Source organism: Crocuta crocuta, unplaced genomic scaffold (genome assembly GCF_008692635.1).
Source record: "Crocuta crocuta isolate KB4526 unplaced genomic scaffold, BGI_CrCroc_1.0 scaffold344, whole genome shotgun sequence".
Classification (NCBI taxonomy): domain Eukaryota; kingdom Metazoa; phylum Chordata; class Mammalia; order Carnivora; family Hyaenidae; genus Crocuta; species Crocuta crocuta.
Window position 1 is genome coordinate 1,659,807 of NW_027533081.1, and position 16,752 is coordinate 1,676,558.

The 16,752-nt window shown below is 40.2% G+C and overlaps 1 protein-coding gene across 5 annotated transcripts in view; it reads right to left on the minus strand.

The window, feature by feature from the left end:
- The window catches only part of HIRA (histone cell cycle regulator), a 79,869-nt gene that overhangs the window by 20,481 nt on the left and 42,636 nt on the right, over nucleotides 1-16,752 (minus strand). For all 5 annotated transcript variants that reach the window (XM_077745948.1, XM_077745947.1, XM_077745949.1 and 2 more), the window contains 3 exons: nucleotides 13,027-13,224; nucleotides 11,719-11,880; nucleotides 303-507 (listed from right to left, as the gene is read on the minus strand). In XM_077745948.1, the coding sequence (XP_077602074.1) occupies nucleotides 303-507; nucleotides 11,719-11,880; nucleotides 13,027-13,224 (565 nt within the window). The remainder of the gene's footprint in view (nucleotides 1-302; nucleotides 508-11,718; nucleotides 11,881-13,026; nucleotides 13,225-16,752) is intronic.

Consider the following 16,752-nt stretch of genomic DNA (forward strand, 5'->3'; position numbering starts at 1 on the left):
TCCCCAGGCATTTCCACCCACTCCGTGAGGGTGAAAGTGCAGATGAATGCTCTAAAGACCCTCACTTTCCAGATGAGTAGCTGGTCTCAGGGAACTGCTCAAGGACTCTGAGTGGTGCAGGTGTGGGGGAGCATGGCCTCCATGCTAGCCCTGGGGGTATGCATGTCTTGCCAACTGTTCCCACACTGATAAGGCGCATTGTGGCATGCATGGCCTCTCTTATGCCACTTGGGCACATGGGGACTCCAGCACTGAGGTTACAAGGTAGGCTGGGCGAGGCAGCATGGGCCCGCTGGCCTCACCTGGACAGACAGAGACACAGGCATGAGCCGAGACTCCTTCCGAGGTCGCCCTTTCTTTTTCTTCTCCACCGTTTCCACCTCAAGCTCCAGTTTTCGCTTGGACAGTGAGGACGGCTTGGCCACAGGGACCTTTTCGTCGCTGTCACTGCTGCTCTCCAGGAGGTCCCGGGGCCTCAGCTCTTTCACAAGGTTCTGTTCTTTCAACCTGTCCAAACACAGACCTCCATGGCTTTCTCCATGTGACTATTACATTTATAATGATTAATAAAATCCATACTCATCGCCAAAAGTTAATAATAAAAACTGTAAGAAAGAACTTCTGGTTTCTGCTCCAACATGCAAAGGGCTTGGAAGCTGTCTTTCCCATCATCAGAGAGGGAAACTGAAAAACTGAAAATCAAAAACTGAAAACAACAGAGAAGTAACGTCACAAGGCAAACTCCCACCCTGAACACTGGAGACAGCATGTGAAGACAGAAAGCTACAGCTCACCTGCAGCCAAAGCCCCTGGAGCCCTAATTGGTAGGAAAACTTAAAATAACTGGTATACTGCTAGAGGCTGAGTGTGGGCTGGCTTGTGAGTTAAAATTCTTGGGGGTCCAGTGGCAGAAGGGTATCCACATTTATGTTAGCTTTACCTCTAGGAGCTCCAACAGGCTCTCATGGGTGAAGATCAGTGAAGGAAAAATCCCCTTTGTGCTATGGGCCAGCAGAGGGGAAAAAGAACCATTTGAAACACACCCAGAGTTCCTGTCTCCTTAACAAAAGCCTGCCTTTAAGGGGAACTACTATATTAGAGTCCTATATAACTTGGGAGCAGGGCAATTAACTAACTACAGAGTAGCCTTACATACACACACATACATACACATACACATACACATAGAGGCTAAGGAACTCATCTGAAGGTCATAGCCCAGAGCCTCTGGTCCAGCAAAAAACAAAAGATTTAATCATGAGATAAGAGAATACGTATCCTCCCCAAAACCTCACCACCAATTCGACAGGGCTCAGGTATAATAAGGGTAGAATAACTAGTTTGAAGCTAGCAAAGGTTAGTTCATGAGTTTAGGAAAGGAGCCAGCTCCATAACTAAAGGGCAAGGATGCTTCAAGTGCTGATGTAGAATCTACAGGAAATTATCCAGAAGATCTAACTAAGATAATTAGCGAAGGTCACTGCATCAAACAACAGATTTTCAATATACAGCCTTGTACTGAAAGTAGATGCCATCTAGGACTTTTACTTTATTTTTTAAAGTTTATTTACTTATTCTGAGAGAGGTAAGAGACCGCATGAGCAGGGGAGGGGTGGAGAGAGAGAGAACCCCAAGAAGGCTCCACACTGTCAGCACACAGCTGGATGTGGGACTTGAACTCACAAACTGTGAGATCATGATCTAAGCTGAAATCAAGAGGTGGATGTTTAACTGACTGAGCCACCCAAGCACCTCTAAGACTTTTAAACAAAAGTTTATTTATCTTGAGAGAGAGAGAGAGAGGGTGAGATAGAGATAGGGAGACTCCCAAGCTGGCTCTGTGCTTTCAGCGCAAAGCCTGATGCAGGGCTCAATCTTCCCACAAACCATGAGATCATGACCTGAGCCGAAATCAAGAGCCAGACACCCAACCAACTAAGCCACCCAGGCATCTCTATCTAGGACTTCCATAGTTGGAGAGGAAAAGCCAATGCGTGGCTTCAAAGGACAGGCTAACTCTATTGTTAGGGGCCAATGAAGCTGGTGACTTTAAGTAGAAGCCAATGCTCATTTACCATTCCAAAAATCATTAAGAATTATGCTAAATCTACACTGCTTATAAACAGAACGAAGTCTAGAGAGAGCATATCTGTTTACAACATGGCTTACTACATATTTTAAACTTACTGTTGAGACCTACTGCTCAGATAAAAAGATTCCTTTAAAAATATTACTGGTTCATTGACAATATACCTGGTCACCCAAGAACTCTGCTAGAGATACATGAAATTAATGTTATTTTCATGCTTGCTAGCACAATATCTGTTCTGCAGGCCTAGATCAAAAAGTAGTTTTGACTTTCAAATCTTATTATTAAGGAAATACATTTTGTAAGACTATAGCTGCCATAGACAGTGATTCCTGTGATGGATACGGACAAAGTAAATGGAAAGCCTTCATCATCTAGATGCCATTAAGAACATTCAAGATTCATGAGAAGAGGTCAAAATAGCAACATAAACAGGAGTTTGGAAGAAATAATTCCAACCCTCATGGATAACTTTCAGGGGTTCAAGACTTTAAAAAAATTTTTTTTTTAAATGTTTGATTTATTTTTGAGAGAGAGATACAGACGGCGTGAGCAGAGAAGGGTCAGAGAGAGGGAGATATAGAATCTGAAGACAGGCTCCAGGCTCTGAGCTAGCTGTCAGCACAGAGCCTGATGCGGGGCTCGAACCGACAAACTGTGAGATCATGACCTAAGCCAAAGTCAGGCGCTCAACTGACTGAGCCACCTAGGAGCCCTCAGGGGTTCAAGACTTTATTGAAGGAAGTAATTGCAGATGTAGTGGAAATAGCAAGAGACCTAGAATTAGAAGAGGAGCCTGAAAATGTGATTAAGTTCAGTCAAACCCGAACGGATGAACAGTTGGTTCTCATGGATAAGGAGAGAAAGTGATTTTTTTAATGTTTACTTATTTTTGAGAGAGACACAGAGAGCCCAAGTAGGGGAAGGACAGATAGAGGGGGAGAGAAGATCTGAAGCAAATTCCATACTGACAGCAGCAGGCCTGATGTGGGGCTCAAACTCAGAGCCATGAGATCATGACCTGGGCCAAAGTCAGATGCTCAACTGATAAAGCCACCCAGGCACTCTGAGAAAGTGGTGTCTTGAGATGGAATCTAGAACCTGAAGATGCTGTGAAGACTGTTGAAATGACAACAAAGGATTTAGAATATGACAATTCAGTTGATAAGACAGCAGACTTTGAGAAGATGGTCTCCAATTTTGAAAGAAGTTCTGCTTTGTGTAAAATGCTATCAAACAGCATCATATGCTATAGAGAGACTGTTCATAAAAGGAAGAGTCAATCAATGTAGCAAACTTCATGGTCTAATTTAGAGAAGCTTCCACAGCCACCTCAGCCTTCAGCAATCAATCAGTGATCAGTCAAGAGCCATTAACACTGAGGCAGGATCCTCCCCCAGCAAAAAGATTATGACTTGCTGAAAGTGCAGATGATGGTTAGCATTTTTGAGCAATGAAGTATTTTTTCCCTTAAGGTATGTACATGGTTTTCTTAGATATAATGCTATTACTGCACGCTTAATAGACTACCATTGAGTATAAGCAACTTTTACAGGTAATAGGAAACCAAAATATTCATTTAGCTTGCTTCACTACAATATTTGCTTTATTGTGGTAGTCTGGAACCTGCAACATCTCCAATATTTACCTGTATGCCATTCTAACTCTAATTAAAAGAAAACTGGAGAAGCTATATTAATTTCAGACAAAGTAGACACCAGAGTAAGGAAAATTATTAAGGATAAAGAGGAGCAGTACATAATGATAAAAGGGCTCTAAATGTATACACGCCTAACAAGAGAGCGTCAAAATATATGTGGCAAAAACTGATAGACCCTCAAGAAGAAGTAGACAAATCCACAATTACAAGTAGAGATTTCAATTTACCTCTATCAGTAATTGAAAGATCCAGGAGACAGAAAATCAATAAGGAAATAATGAAATGAACAGTACTATCACTTGAATTTAGTTGATGTTTATAAAACACTTCATTCAACAATACTATACACATTCTTCTCCAGAGCACTAAGAATATTCACTAAGGTAGACCACATTCTGTGACATAAAAAATATTTTAACAAATTTAAAAGGTTAAAAATCATACAAAGTATGCTTCAAGTTCACAACGGAATTAAACTAGACAATAATAACAGAAAGATACCAGAAAAATCCCAAATAGAGATTAAACCAGACTTCTAAACAATGAGTCAAAGTCTCAAGAGAAATTAAAAAACATTTAATTAAATGAAAAAGAGCAATTTATCAAAATTTGTGGTATACAGTCAAAGCAGTGCTTAAAAGGAAATTTACAGCAGAGAATGCACATTTTAGAAAAGAAGAAAGACCTGAAATAAAAAATCTAAACTTTATCTTTAGGAACTAGAAAAAGATGAGTAAGCAGAAGCAAAGAAATAATAAATAGCAATATAATAATATATTAAGGCAATAATAAGAAAAATAATATAAAGCAAAGAGAAGAAATAAATAATAAAAAATTAGAGGAGAAATCCAAAAAATCGAAAACAGGAAAACAGAGGGAAAATCAATGAAATAAATAACTGATTCTTTGAAAAGAGCAATAAAATGAATAAACTTGTAGGTAGGCTAAACAAGAAAAAAAGAGAGGAGACACAAACCACTAATGTCAGAAATGCAAAGGGGTCTTCACTACTGATCCCATGGACAATAAAGGGAACATAAAGGAATATTATGAATAACTCTAAACCTACAGATTGGATAACTTGGGGGAAATGGGCCAGTTCCTTGAAAAAAAATCCACTAAAACTCACACAAGGAAAAATAACTAATCTGAATAGGCCTATCAAAGAAATTGAATAAAGAATTAGTAACTTTCCAAGAAAAAAAAGTACCAGGCCTACACAGTCTTACTGGTGAATTCTACCAAATATTTAAGGAAAGAATTATACCAATTCTTTACAATACATTCTAGAAAAGAGAAGAAGAGGAACTAGATCCTAAGACTTATAAGGCTAACATTACCTAAATATAAAAACCAGATACTGATATTACAAGAAAACAAAGAAACAAACAAAACTATAGGCCAGTATCACTCATGAACATAGATGTAAAAATCTTCAACAAAATATTGGCATATTGAATCCAACAATCTATAAGAATTATATACAATGACCAAATGGAATTTACTCCAGATATGTATACTAGCTCAACATTCAAAGTGATTAATGTAACCATCCCACCCAACAAAGCTGAAGAAGAAAAATCTTATGATCATATAAATAGATGCAGAAAAGGCATTTGAAAAAACCCAACATCCAGTCATGATAAAAAAGACTCTTAAGGGCACGTGGGTGGCTCAGCTGTTTGAGTGTCTGACTTTGGCTCAGGTCACGATCTTACAGTTTGTGGGTTCAAGCCCCATGTCAGGCTCTGTGCTGACAGCTCAGAGCTTGGAGCCTACTTTGGATTCTGTGTCTCCGTCTTTATCTCTCTCACAAAAATAAACATTAAAAAAAATTTAAAAAACCAAACAAAACAACAACAACCCAAACTCTTAGCAAACCAGGATTAGAGAACTTCCTCAATTTGATACAGTATATCCAAAAAAACCCCTTATAGCTAACATCATACTTGATAGTAAGACACTAGATGCTTTCTCCATAAGACTGAGAAGGCAGTAAGGATATACCCTCTCATTATTTCCAATATTGTAGTAGAAGTCCTAGCTAATGCAATAAGGTAAGAGAGAGAAATAAAAGACATATAGATTGGGAAGGAGAAATAAAGCTGCTTTTATTTGCAGATGACATAACTGTCTGTAGAAAATCTCCAAGAATCAAAAATAATAAAAATGGAATAAGCAATTATAGCAAGGGTTCAGGATACAAAGTTAACATACAAAAATCCATTGCAGTAATGAGCAACTGGTATTTGAAATTCTAATTACAATACTATTTACATTAGCATAAAAAATGAAGTAATTTGATATAAATCTAACAAAATATGTCTAAATTCTAAATGAGGAAAACTACAAAACTCTGATGGAAGAAATCTAAGAACTAAAAAATGGAGATATTCTATGTTCATGGATAAGAAGACTGATTATTGTTAAGATGTCAATTTTCCATAACTTGATCTAGAGATTAAATGGAATCTTAATAAGAAATCCCAGGAAATTTTTTATATATATTGACAAACGGATTCTAAAGTTTATATGGAAAGGCAAAAGACCTAGAAATAGATCAATACAAATATAGTCAACTCACCTTTGATTAAGTCAAAGACATAGAAAGGATAGTCTTTTCAACAAATGATGCTGGAACAATCACATGCAAAAACTGAATCTAGACACATACCTTACATCTTCCACAAAAATTAACTCAAAATGGATCACAGATCTAAGTGGAAAATGCAAAACTATAAAACAAGAACTTAGAAGAAAACACAGTAGAAAGTCTAGATGAGCTTGGGTTTTACATTACAAAGAGCTCACACAAAGTTATACTATTGACTACACTGATGAACCTCACTTTGCTTACCACTACCCTAGCTCAGGTTGTCCCACTCTCTATGGCTGGGATTCTATGAGAGCCCTGGGTAGTCTTCCCATCTCCTGCCTCTGCCTGATACCCCATTCAGGGCCCCTGACCTCAGGACCTCCCAGCCTACATGGGCCGCTACCACTGGTTACCCAGTACCCTTAGGAACACCAGGCTATAGATCTACAGCAAGATAAATCCTAGATTAAGGTATCTGCTGAAGAGGAGCACAGCTGGCTAGAGCTGCCCCACTTAAACATGGGCTCCATCCCAAGTTCTGCCTGCACAGGCCAACTTGGACCCCCTCTGTACCTTTGACTGACAAACAGACTTAAGGCAGGGTGAAGTGGAGGGCCCACAGGTTCAGTTAGGACTGCCATCCTGTACCTGGGAGGCAAGCATTAGGCCCCAAGACTCACCAAACCCTCCTGACAAAGAAGTGCCAGGCAGGATGCAGTGACCAAACTGCCAAGCCACCATGAAGTATAATGCAGGAATATTAGCAGAAGCTGATATGTGCTGCTCACTATGAGACCAGGATTAAGACATGTTTTATAGGCACTCCCTCCCTCTTCAGTTCTCAAGATAGATCTCCTATGAGGTAATGCTCCTCAGAGAGCCACTCTGCTTAGGAGGAGATAGGCTGAGAAAGATCATGTGTCTTGCTTAAGATCACCCCATCAGAAAGTGGGGAGTTGGGACTTAACCTCGGGGTGTATGGTTCTGAGTGCGCTCCTTACCATGCATTACACTGTGCCCCCAAGGATGACCTCCACTGATGGGTGACAGAAAGGGTTCCTCTTGGCTTTTACTGAGAACCAATACAATAAACAGCCATATCAAGAAAGTTAACTTTTCTGTAAAGCTTTTATTAAAGATACTGTACTTTGTACTTTATTTTATTCTGTTTTCCTCATATAAGGATCCAACCATAAGTCCTTAGGATTTAGTACCAAGCTCTTGGGAGTCTCACCAGACATTCCTGCTGCCTTGGAGGCAGGAAACTCAGCCCTAAGTAAATGCTCACTCACTGCCATTGTCAAGTGAGAAGCTGAGATGACAAACTTGATGCTACCTTATTCTATTTGATAATTTTTCCTGGAGCTGGAGGTATAGTTAAAGGTCTTGTGAGACCTCTGGTACACAGGTGCTGAGAGACCAATCGTGGTGGTCTCAGGGCCCAGATCATGCAGTCAGGACTCTGTTTTCTAAGTAGCCTGTTTCAAGGGTTATTCTATCAGGGTTTGTACTAAGAGATGGAAAACAGTATGACAAAGGTCATGGAAACCTGCAAGACAAATGTGGGGTGCCTTCCTCAATGAAAAGAAGGAATTTGTCTATGGTGCTCTTAGTTTCTCTAAGGTAGGGATTTAGTTTTACTATGCCATTCAGAACTCACTCAATTTCTAAACTGAGGTTTCAACATTTTAGTTAAGCCTGTGAAACACCAGACACTCCCTCTTGACAAAACTGCCCCACAGCATGCCCTCTTTGGGAGAACTCTTGCTAGGGCACACTTTTTTCTGTCTGCCCTCCTATCTCTAGTCTCTCCTCCTTACATTCCACTTTCTCACCTCTGTACCAGTCAGTTCCTAAGATGTAATGCTCTGCTCAGTTGGGTCTCATCTGCTGTTTAACATGCTTACTGTGGCTTTTCAATTGGGATGATTTTTCTTTTTCTTTGCTAAAAGTAATTTTTGGTTTATTTCTAAGTCTATCTGGTCTGTTTTGATGGCACATTATTCCTTTTGAGCCATAATTCACATATCACAAAATTTCATCATTTTAAGGTATAGAATTCAATAGTTTTTTTCTATCTAACTTAGCAAAGTAATTTCATAACACAAAAACTCTGTATCCACCAGTAATCATCCCAGCCTCCTCTCTCCCCAGCTACTAGCCTACTTTCTGTCTCTACAGATGTCCAGATTTGTCTGTTCTGGACACTTCATAGCAATCGAATCAGACAATATGTGGTCCTTTCTGAATGGCTCCTTTCATTTAGCATAATGTTTTCAAGGTCTGTCTGTGTGGAATAACATTTAACAGCTATTCCTTATTATTGCCAAATTATTATTTGTACAATTATTATTATAGAAATTATTATTTGTATTATTGTACAGATATACCACATTTTGTTTATCCATTCATCAGTTGTTTCCACTTTGTGGCTATTAGGAGTAATACTGATATGAACATTTGTCTATAAATTTTAAAATATAGGTTTTCAGTTCTCTTGGGTATGTATGTAGGTGTGGAATTGTTGGGTCACATGGGGACTCTATGTTGAACCATTTCAGAAACCACCAGATTGTGTTCCAAAGGAGCTGAACCATTTTATAATTCCATCAGCAATTGATAAGGGTTCTGATTTCTTGCCATCCTCACCAATACTTCTTACTATGTGACTTTTTGATTATTGTCATCAATAATATTAGTGCGTATGAAAGTGGTATCTCATTGTGGTTTTGATTTGCATTTCCTTGATGACTAATGAGGTTGAGAGTCTTTTTTGTGCTTATTGGTCATTTACGTATCTTTGGGAAAATTTCTATTCAAATCCTTTATTTTTAAATTTGGTTATTAGTCTTTTTATTGTTGAGTGTTGAGTTCTTCATACATTTTGTGAGAGAGAGAGAGCGTGAACAGGGGAGGGTCAGAGAAAGAGGGAGATACAGAATCCGAAACAGGCTCCAGGCTCTGAGCTAGCTGTCAGCACAGAGCCCGACATGGGGCTCGAACTCACGAACCATGAGATCATGACCTGAGCTGAAGTTGGATGCTTAACTGACTGATCCACCCAGGAGTCCCATACATTTTGGATCCTAGATCTTTATCAGATGTGATTTACAAACATTTTCTCCCATCCTGTAGACTGTCTTTTCACTCTGATGATCATGATCTTTGAATCACAAAAGCTTTAAATTTTGATGAAGTCCAATCTATTTTTTCTTTAGTTGCTTGTGCCTTCCGTGTTCTATCTAAGAAACAGTTGCCTAATCCAGGGTCATATAGATTTACATCTTTATTCTTCTAAGAGTTTTAAAGTTTTAGCTCTTACATTTAGTTCATTGACTCATTTTAAGTTAATTTTTGTATATGGGGTGTTTATTAACCATTCCTCACATTTTGTTTTATCTTTCATGTCTTTAAGTATATTTATTTTATAGTCTTTATCTGGCAATTCTCTGATCTATTCTATGATCAAATTTATAAAAAAGTCTAAACCTTTTCATTATGTCTCCTGACATTAGTGTGTAATGCACTGTTTCTTCATGTGTTTTGTTACTTTGGATTTTGAGTCCCTCTTTGGCAGTGCTTGGTCAGTGGGAATGCTGTACATCCTGGGTTAGGGAAATGTTGCTGGCAGTGGGGATTTGCATTGGTTTTGCCAAGGGCCTCTGGGTGTTAATTAGTCCAAAATTTCCTTTTGTGTTCATTTCTTTGCTTGGTGGTTTTGAGATGACCCAGGTAGTGTTAAACACAATCCAGAGGAGGGTAGGCCTGTGGCTATACAGTCTGTTTTCCTAACCCTGAGGACTGGCTGAGACATTTTCAACTTCTCGGCCATATTCTCATGCTGCCCTTCAGGTTTTTTCTGTCCTCTCCCTCACTGGAGGTGTACTTTGTCAAGCAGTTTGACTTATTGTTAGTGTCTTAGTTCCAACCCACTACATGGAACAGGCCCAAGGCCCTGTCTTGAATCTATGTGACCATTAAAACTTAAGGTCACCAGCCCAACACCCACAGTATGGTCCTGCCCACTGTGCTGGTTGTTTTATTTACTCTCAGATTTTGGCTCCTTGGGGACTTCCCTTACTTTCTTATGAACTGGTTACATGTTTTAGAAATAGGTATTGCAGTTCATCCACATTTCAAAGTACTGAGTAGCAGGAAGGTTTTCAGATCCTCCATATTGCTGGACAGAGAAGCTGCTAGATGAAAAGACTGTGTGGAATATCTGTATACTAAAACAGGCATGATCACACTATAGAGTAAAATACAACGTCCTGCACCAAGGTCATCGATGCAATAGCTGACAGGACCTGAGAACCCATGCTGGTTTCTAGAAGCTGTTCTCCAAGGAAAACAAATTCAGATTAGACAAGCAATTTTGAGATCATGAGTCAAGTCCTGGGGACACCATACTAGAGCTTTAGCTCCAAGACATAGTCTATTGCAAGGTCAGGTCTTATCACAAATGCTCCCTTCATTGAGCATCTGCTGGTTGTGTGGTAACTGCAAGAGTCTATGACAAATGTCCTTGCATTTAGCTGATAGTGATAAAGGCTAGGGTGCATCTGCCTAGGGCTCTTGAGTCTGTCGTGTCAAGGTGGGGTGCAACCTCAAGAGGATATCACTTAAGACCCTGACACCTCTGTAGAAAGCTGGCCCAGCCTTCCTCTAACTTCCCTAGCCCCTACCTCACTGGGCTATGCAGTGAGCTCTGTGTTGTGCTGGACTTGTGGTCATGGAGCTGGCGACACACTCTCCAGGAATCAGAAAAGCTCTGTGCCAACAAACACACTTGCTCTGGACACTTTAGGAAGACTGTAATTCCAAGAAATAGGCTATATCCCATGTGACTTGGTTGCTGTGTGCAAAGAGAAATGCAGAGAATGGGGAGAGTACCACAGAGCTTGTGAGACCTCAGAAGCTTATATAATTGCATAAAGACCTCTTCTCTATTGTTTTTATCTCAGCTCCCAAACACCTGGTCAGTGTCTGAGCAGGCCATTACTTCCATGGTATCACAGTATCAGAGCCTTCTATTTCCCCACCCAATCTCCCATTCCTCTTTTGGGTAAACTCGGCTCCGTTCAAACAATGACCTTGAACTCCACATAGCTTCTGCACTGACTAGCCCTTGTGGTGTCATGGCCCTTGATGTCCTTTATGCCTGTTCTGTACCCCCCATGGCTTCTTCCAACCATTTTCCCAGTTGGAAAACCTGCTCCTTTCTCTTTGGACCTGGGGGTTCTTGAGTCCAGGGGAACCAGAGTGTGCTCCTGCATGGGAAGGCAGGCTGCTTGGTGGGAAAGTGGATGCTGCACTGCTGGCTGAGACTGTATCCTCCCTGGTCTCTCAGGGGCCCACAGAGCCACCACCTACCTTTCCACGGTTGTTGGAGTCACACTGGTCAAGGCAGGAGCACCTGGCGTGGCTTTGGACCGTTCCGTGAATCGGGAGTCAAATGCTTTCATGGGTTCGATCTTGGACGGGGTTGTTAACACGGAGGGTGACGATGCAGCAGGAGTAGAGGTAGCATTCACACTGGGGGTGGGGAGTAAGAAGATGAGAGAGTATGTCAAGTACAATCTATCAAACATTTGGGAGTCCTATATTTGTGTTACTTGGAGCCAAATAAAAGGGCCACAAATATCAAACTTCTATAAATACAATTCCAAGATGTAATCTACTACTCCTATTTACTACTCCAATAGTTTCATCTGTAAAAATCAGAAAGTTTGGCTATCTGAGAAGGTCATGAGCAAACGCACTCACAATTGCCCCACTGTATTGTTCTGAGAGATTCTAGGGGTAGCATGATGCCTAGAAAGTGGCTTTTAAAACCTTTTTTTCTCACCATACAGCCCTACCTCTACAACTTGAATACAACATCTCCAACCCAAACCACTCCAAACCAAATCAGCTCTTACTGCTTTGACTAATGGTCTAGTGAGAAAAGCCCCCGCCCAGGGTCCTGAAGCCACTGTCTTCCTGGCCTTCATGCTCAGCCAAACACACTGTGGCCTGAGCAGGCCTTCTCATCTCATGTCAGTAATACGCAATCTTCATACTCTCCTCCGAGTGGTCATCCCATAGCCCTTGTCTTCTCCACAGAGAAGAGGCCTAGGCATGAGCCTGTAAGCTTCCCCTCATGCCCAGCACAACCACACATGCTGAGTCCCAAAGCCACTGGGCCTCCTACTAACCACAACCACCCACCTGGACCCCACACCAGATACTGGGCAGGCATCCTGGAGTTCCCTCCTCCTCTCCCAGGACCTGCAAGGCCAACTGTTAAAATGTCTAACAGATCTGGAGCTGTCTGTCCTTCCTCAGACACCCTTCCTAAGATGACTGGTGTGGCAATGATCTTGACTGTGCAGTGGGGGCCTAAGCCACTTCCAGTGTAGAACTGCTGGAAGGTGGGGCTGATCCTGTGGTAGGCAATGCATCCCTGGCTGGTCTGCACCCTTAGGAGTGAGGAGTGCATCTTGGGACAGCATCTTGCCCAGGAGGTGAAGTCCTCATGGCCCTGTGCATCAGAGACTCACCTGAACAAGGTCTCCCCCACAAACTGGCCCTCATCAAAAATCAAGCACCTCTTTTTTTTATTGAAGGAGCCACAAAGTGTCTGTGTAACTGTGTCCAATTTCCCCAGGGAAAGGAACAAGCCTTGGCATGCCCACTCACCTGTCCTTACTGACAGTATCACCAGCCGGCCTGGCACCAGCTGTTGCCACAGGCTCTGTGGAGGGTTTTGAGGCGCCAAAAGAGTTGGGGGTACTGGAGTCGAGTGGCAGTAGCTGTGGATTGCTATGAGAGGAGAGCATGGTGCCCGCCAGGGAGCCCGAGAGTGGGATGCTGTTAAAGAATGCCGTGGAGAAGTCCCTGTTGTTAAGAACAAAAATTAGCCTGGGAAATCAGACACATCACGTACTTTCTATGTTCGAAGTGATTTTTTTCTGGGTCCAAAGGTGAAGTATTTTCATGGAAGAAAATGTGCAAAGTCACAGAAAAGTAAAAAGAAAACTAAAATTATATCATACACTACATGTAACTAAATCTAAGATGAACTGGTACTTTATGTGCCACTAAGAAAGAAGAGATTACTACCAAATGTAATTGTCAGAAGCCCCTGATTATAAGATGTACCTTAATCTCACAGATGTTAAAATGTACAGACACGTGTCTCAGAACTCATGAAATGCAGCACACAGAGCAGGGCTCTCTTTCATTATAGGCTGTATGGATATAGCATCATTTACCTAACCAGCCTCTACTGCGGAATGCCAGGGCTGTCTCCCAGCTTTTTCTGTAAGAGACACTGCTGTCAGAGGAGGCAAGATACTGCAGTGTTAAGGCTAAGGTCCCTGGGCCAATGCGGCTAGGTTTCACTTCTTTGCCATGCACAAACTCTGGGACCTTGGGCACTTCAACCACTCTGTGCTTCAGGTTCCTATCTGCAAAACTGAAAGTGACAGAACCCTCCCAAGGCTGAGGCCCGGACTAACGTGGTTAGTGTAGCACACACTTAGAAGGCATAGTAGCTGCTCAAAGGTGCACCTTGTCAGAATCATCAGTACAACGGTTTCACATATTACATGGGATAAATCCCTAGAAGTGGAATTTCAGAAGCAGATGGAATGTTCATTGATGAGTTTTGATAAACTTCTAAACTGCCTTCCTTGGAAGTTTAAATTCCAGCTGTGTATGAGAGGGCTTACTTCCCCAAACCCTCACCAACAGTTTTACCTAATTTCTTGATACTTGACAATCTGATGAAAAATGGTACCTTACTATAGTTTTAATAATTTGTAATTACTTTGATATGAGGTTGAAAGTTTTTCATGTGGAAGCATCTGATTTTCTTTTTTGGTGAACTGTTTATATTCTTTATTTATTGTCCTGATTACTTGTCTTTATTATTGATTTCAAGACCTATTTACATATCTAATAAATTCCTTACATGAGCAGGATGTATTTTCCCCTGAATGCTGTCTTTTTTTAAAGATTTTATTTTTAACTAATCTCTGTACCCAACAGAGGGCTTATACTCACAACCTCAAGAGCCCCATGTTCTTCCAACTGAGCCAACCAGGTGTCCCCATAATGCTGTTTTGACTCTTTATAGCACAATTTTCCTTGCCCCCAAAATGTTGTTTTTGAGTGGACTAACTTTTGTGCCATAGATCATAAAAATATTCTTTTAGGGAATCTTCTAAAATTTTAAACAACAAAAAAATTTTAAAAATCCTCAGTTGTTCGGAATGTATCTAATTTTAAGTTGTAAGGCAGGGACCTAACTTCGTTTCTAAAGGTAAGTAGTCCTGATTCTTATTTATTACATTAGCTGACGTTTCATCACTGATGCAAAATGCTACATAAATTCCCACAAATGTTTGGGCTTACTTTTGCGTTTTCTATTGTATTCTACCACTCTGTCTATTCATATGTTAGTACCCATTTTATTATAGTTTGTAAGTTTTACTTTATGGTGCAGCTAGTCTTCCCTGATTAATTTCCCTTTTCAGAAATATTTTCAGTGATTTTTCCACGTAAGCTTAGAACCAGCCTGTCTGATTCTGAAAACTCCTTTTGGTTATTTGTATGGGCTGATGTTGAGAGAGATCTATCATCTTTATGATGTTGGATCATCCTAGGGATGAACTGGATATGCATTTCTAGTTATTTCTAGTTATTTGAATTTTCTTTTAGGTCTCTCAGTAGGATTTTTAAATTTTTCTTCACAAAGATCTTCTACATTTCTTGTTATGTTCTAGGTATTGCATTTGTGAAAGTGATCTTCTAAAAGTAGTTGCTGCTACTTGGATCTCATTGTTTTGATTGTATCCAGTCACTTTATTGTCTTTTAGTATCTATGGCAGTCTTCCCAGTTGATTCTCTTGTAGATCACACCACCTTTTAAATAATGATACATCTTACCACCTTCTTTCCAATTTATTCTTTCTCTTGACTACCTGTATGAGCTAAGACATTCCAGGACAATGTTAAATTATAGTTACCAGAGTAGATGGTTGTTTAGTTTTTGAATTTACTTTAAAATAAGGTAGTTTTTATCAAGTTAAAGAAGTACCCATCTATTTAACTAAGTTTTAAATAAGAACAATGTTGAATTTAATAAAATGTCTCTTAGGCATCTATGGAGATGACCACATATTTATTTCTTTTGATCTTTTGATATGCAGAAGCAAATTAAGTTTCCCAAATTTGAACCACTTTGCTTTCCTGAAACAAATCTTACTTGGTCATAGCATATTAACATTTTAACACACTGCAAGTTTCTGTTATTATTTAGCATTTTTGCATTGGCATTCAGAAATGAAATTGATCAGTAATTTATTATGTTCCACCTATGTCATGTTTTTCATATAAATACCGTGTCCATTTCAAAAAAGGTTTTGCAAGTTTTCCTTATTTTCCTATGCACTAGTGTTACTTTCAATGGTATTAGAATGATCTGTTCCTCTAATTTTGAGAATGAAACTTTCTTAGGATTTCTCTGTGAGACCTTCTTAGTCTGATGGCTTTTGGTAAGTTAGTTCTGGGACAGTGCCCTCTATTTCTTCTATAATAATTCATTTGTATAGACTTTCTTTAGCTTTAATAATTTTATTTTCCTCAAAATCGACTTTCAAATTTATTCACATAGAATTCAGTAAAGAAGTCTTGTCCTTTTATTCTTTATCTGTGATTATTTCTACTTCAAATATTTGTGCCTTTTCTTTTCTTGCTTGATTAGCAAAGCTAATCATTACTTATTCTGTTGCTACTTGTTTTAACATGAGAATCAAAAGGGCAAAAAAGCCTTTAAGACCAAAAGAATCAAGTTCTGGTACCAGAAATATGTGCTGTGTGGCAGAAAGCTGGTTTAAGACCAGGAGGAAAGCCACCTACCACTTCTATCTCCTCATCAGGTAGGGCGTGAAAGGATGCCTGGAAGAAAAGTGGCACCATCACCACCACCTCCACGACCCTCACTTCCACAAGCCTTTCACAATGTGCAAAGCACAATCACATATACCTGTCTTATTTGGTCCTAAAATAAAGTAAGCATGTGGCATTACCCACTGGTAGATTAACAATGGGAAAAAGGCTTAATCAAAGGAAAATCACTCTCTGGGAGGAATCAGGAGACTTGGTTCCATTTGGTCAGGTCTCTGACCTCTAGGGACTCAAAGCCCACACCCCCTAACAGGTCAGCACATCATATGACAGAAGGTCTCTTCAGACTTCAAGGAAGATTTAGAACAGCTTATGGATGAACAACTGCAAAGTGCAGAGGGCTACTGTGTATGGTGTCCTGAGCAGACTGGCTGAATGAGTATAAAACCTGAATGAATCACCTTAACAGTGGGGGTCTATTTCTTTCACACAGGGCCTTATCATCCTTTGAAT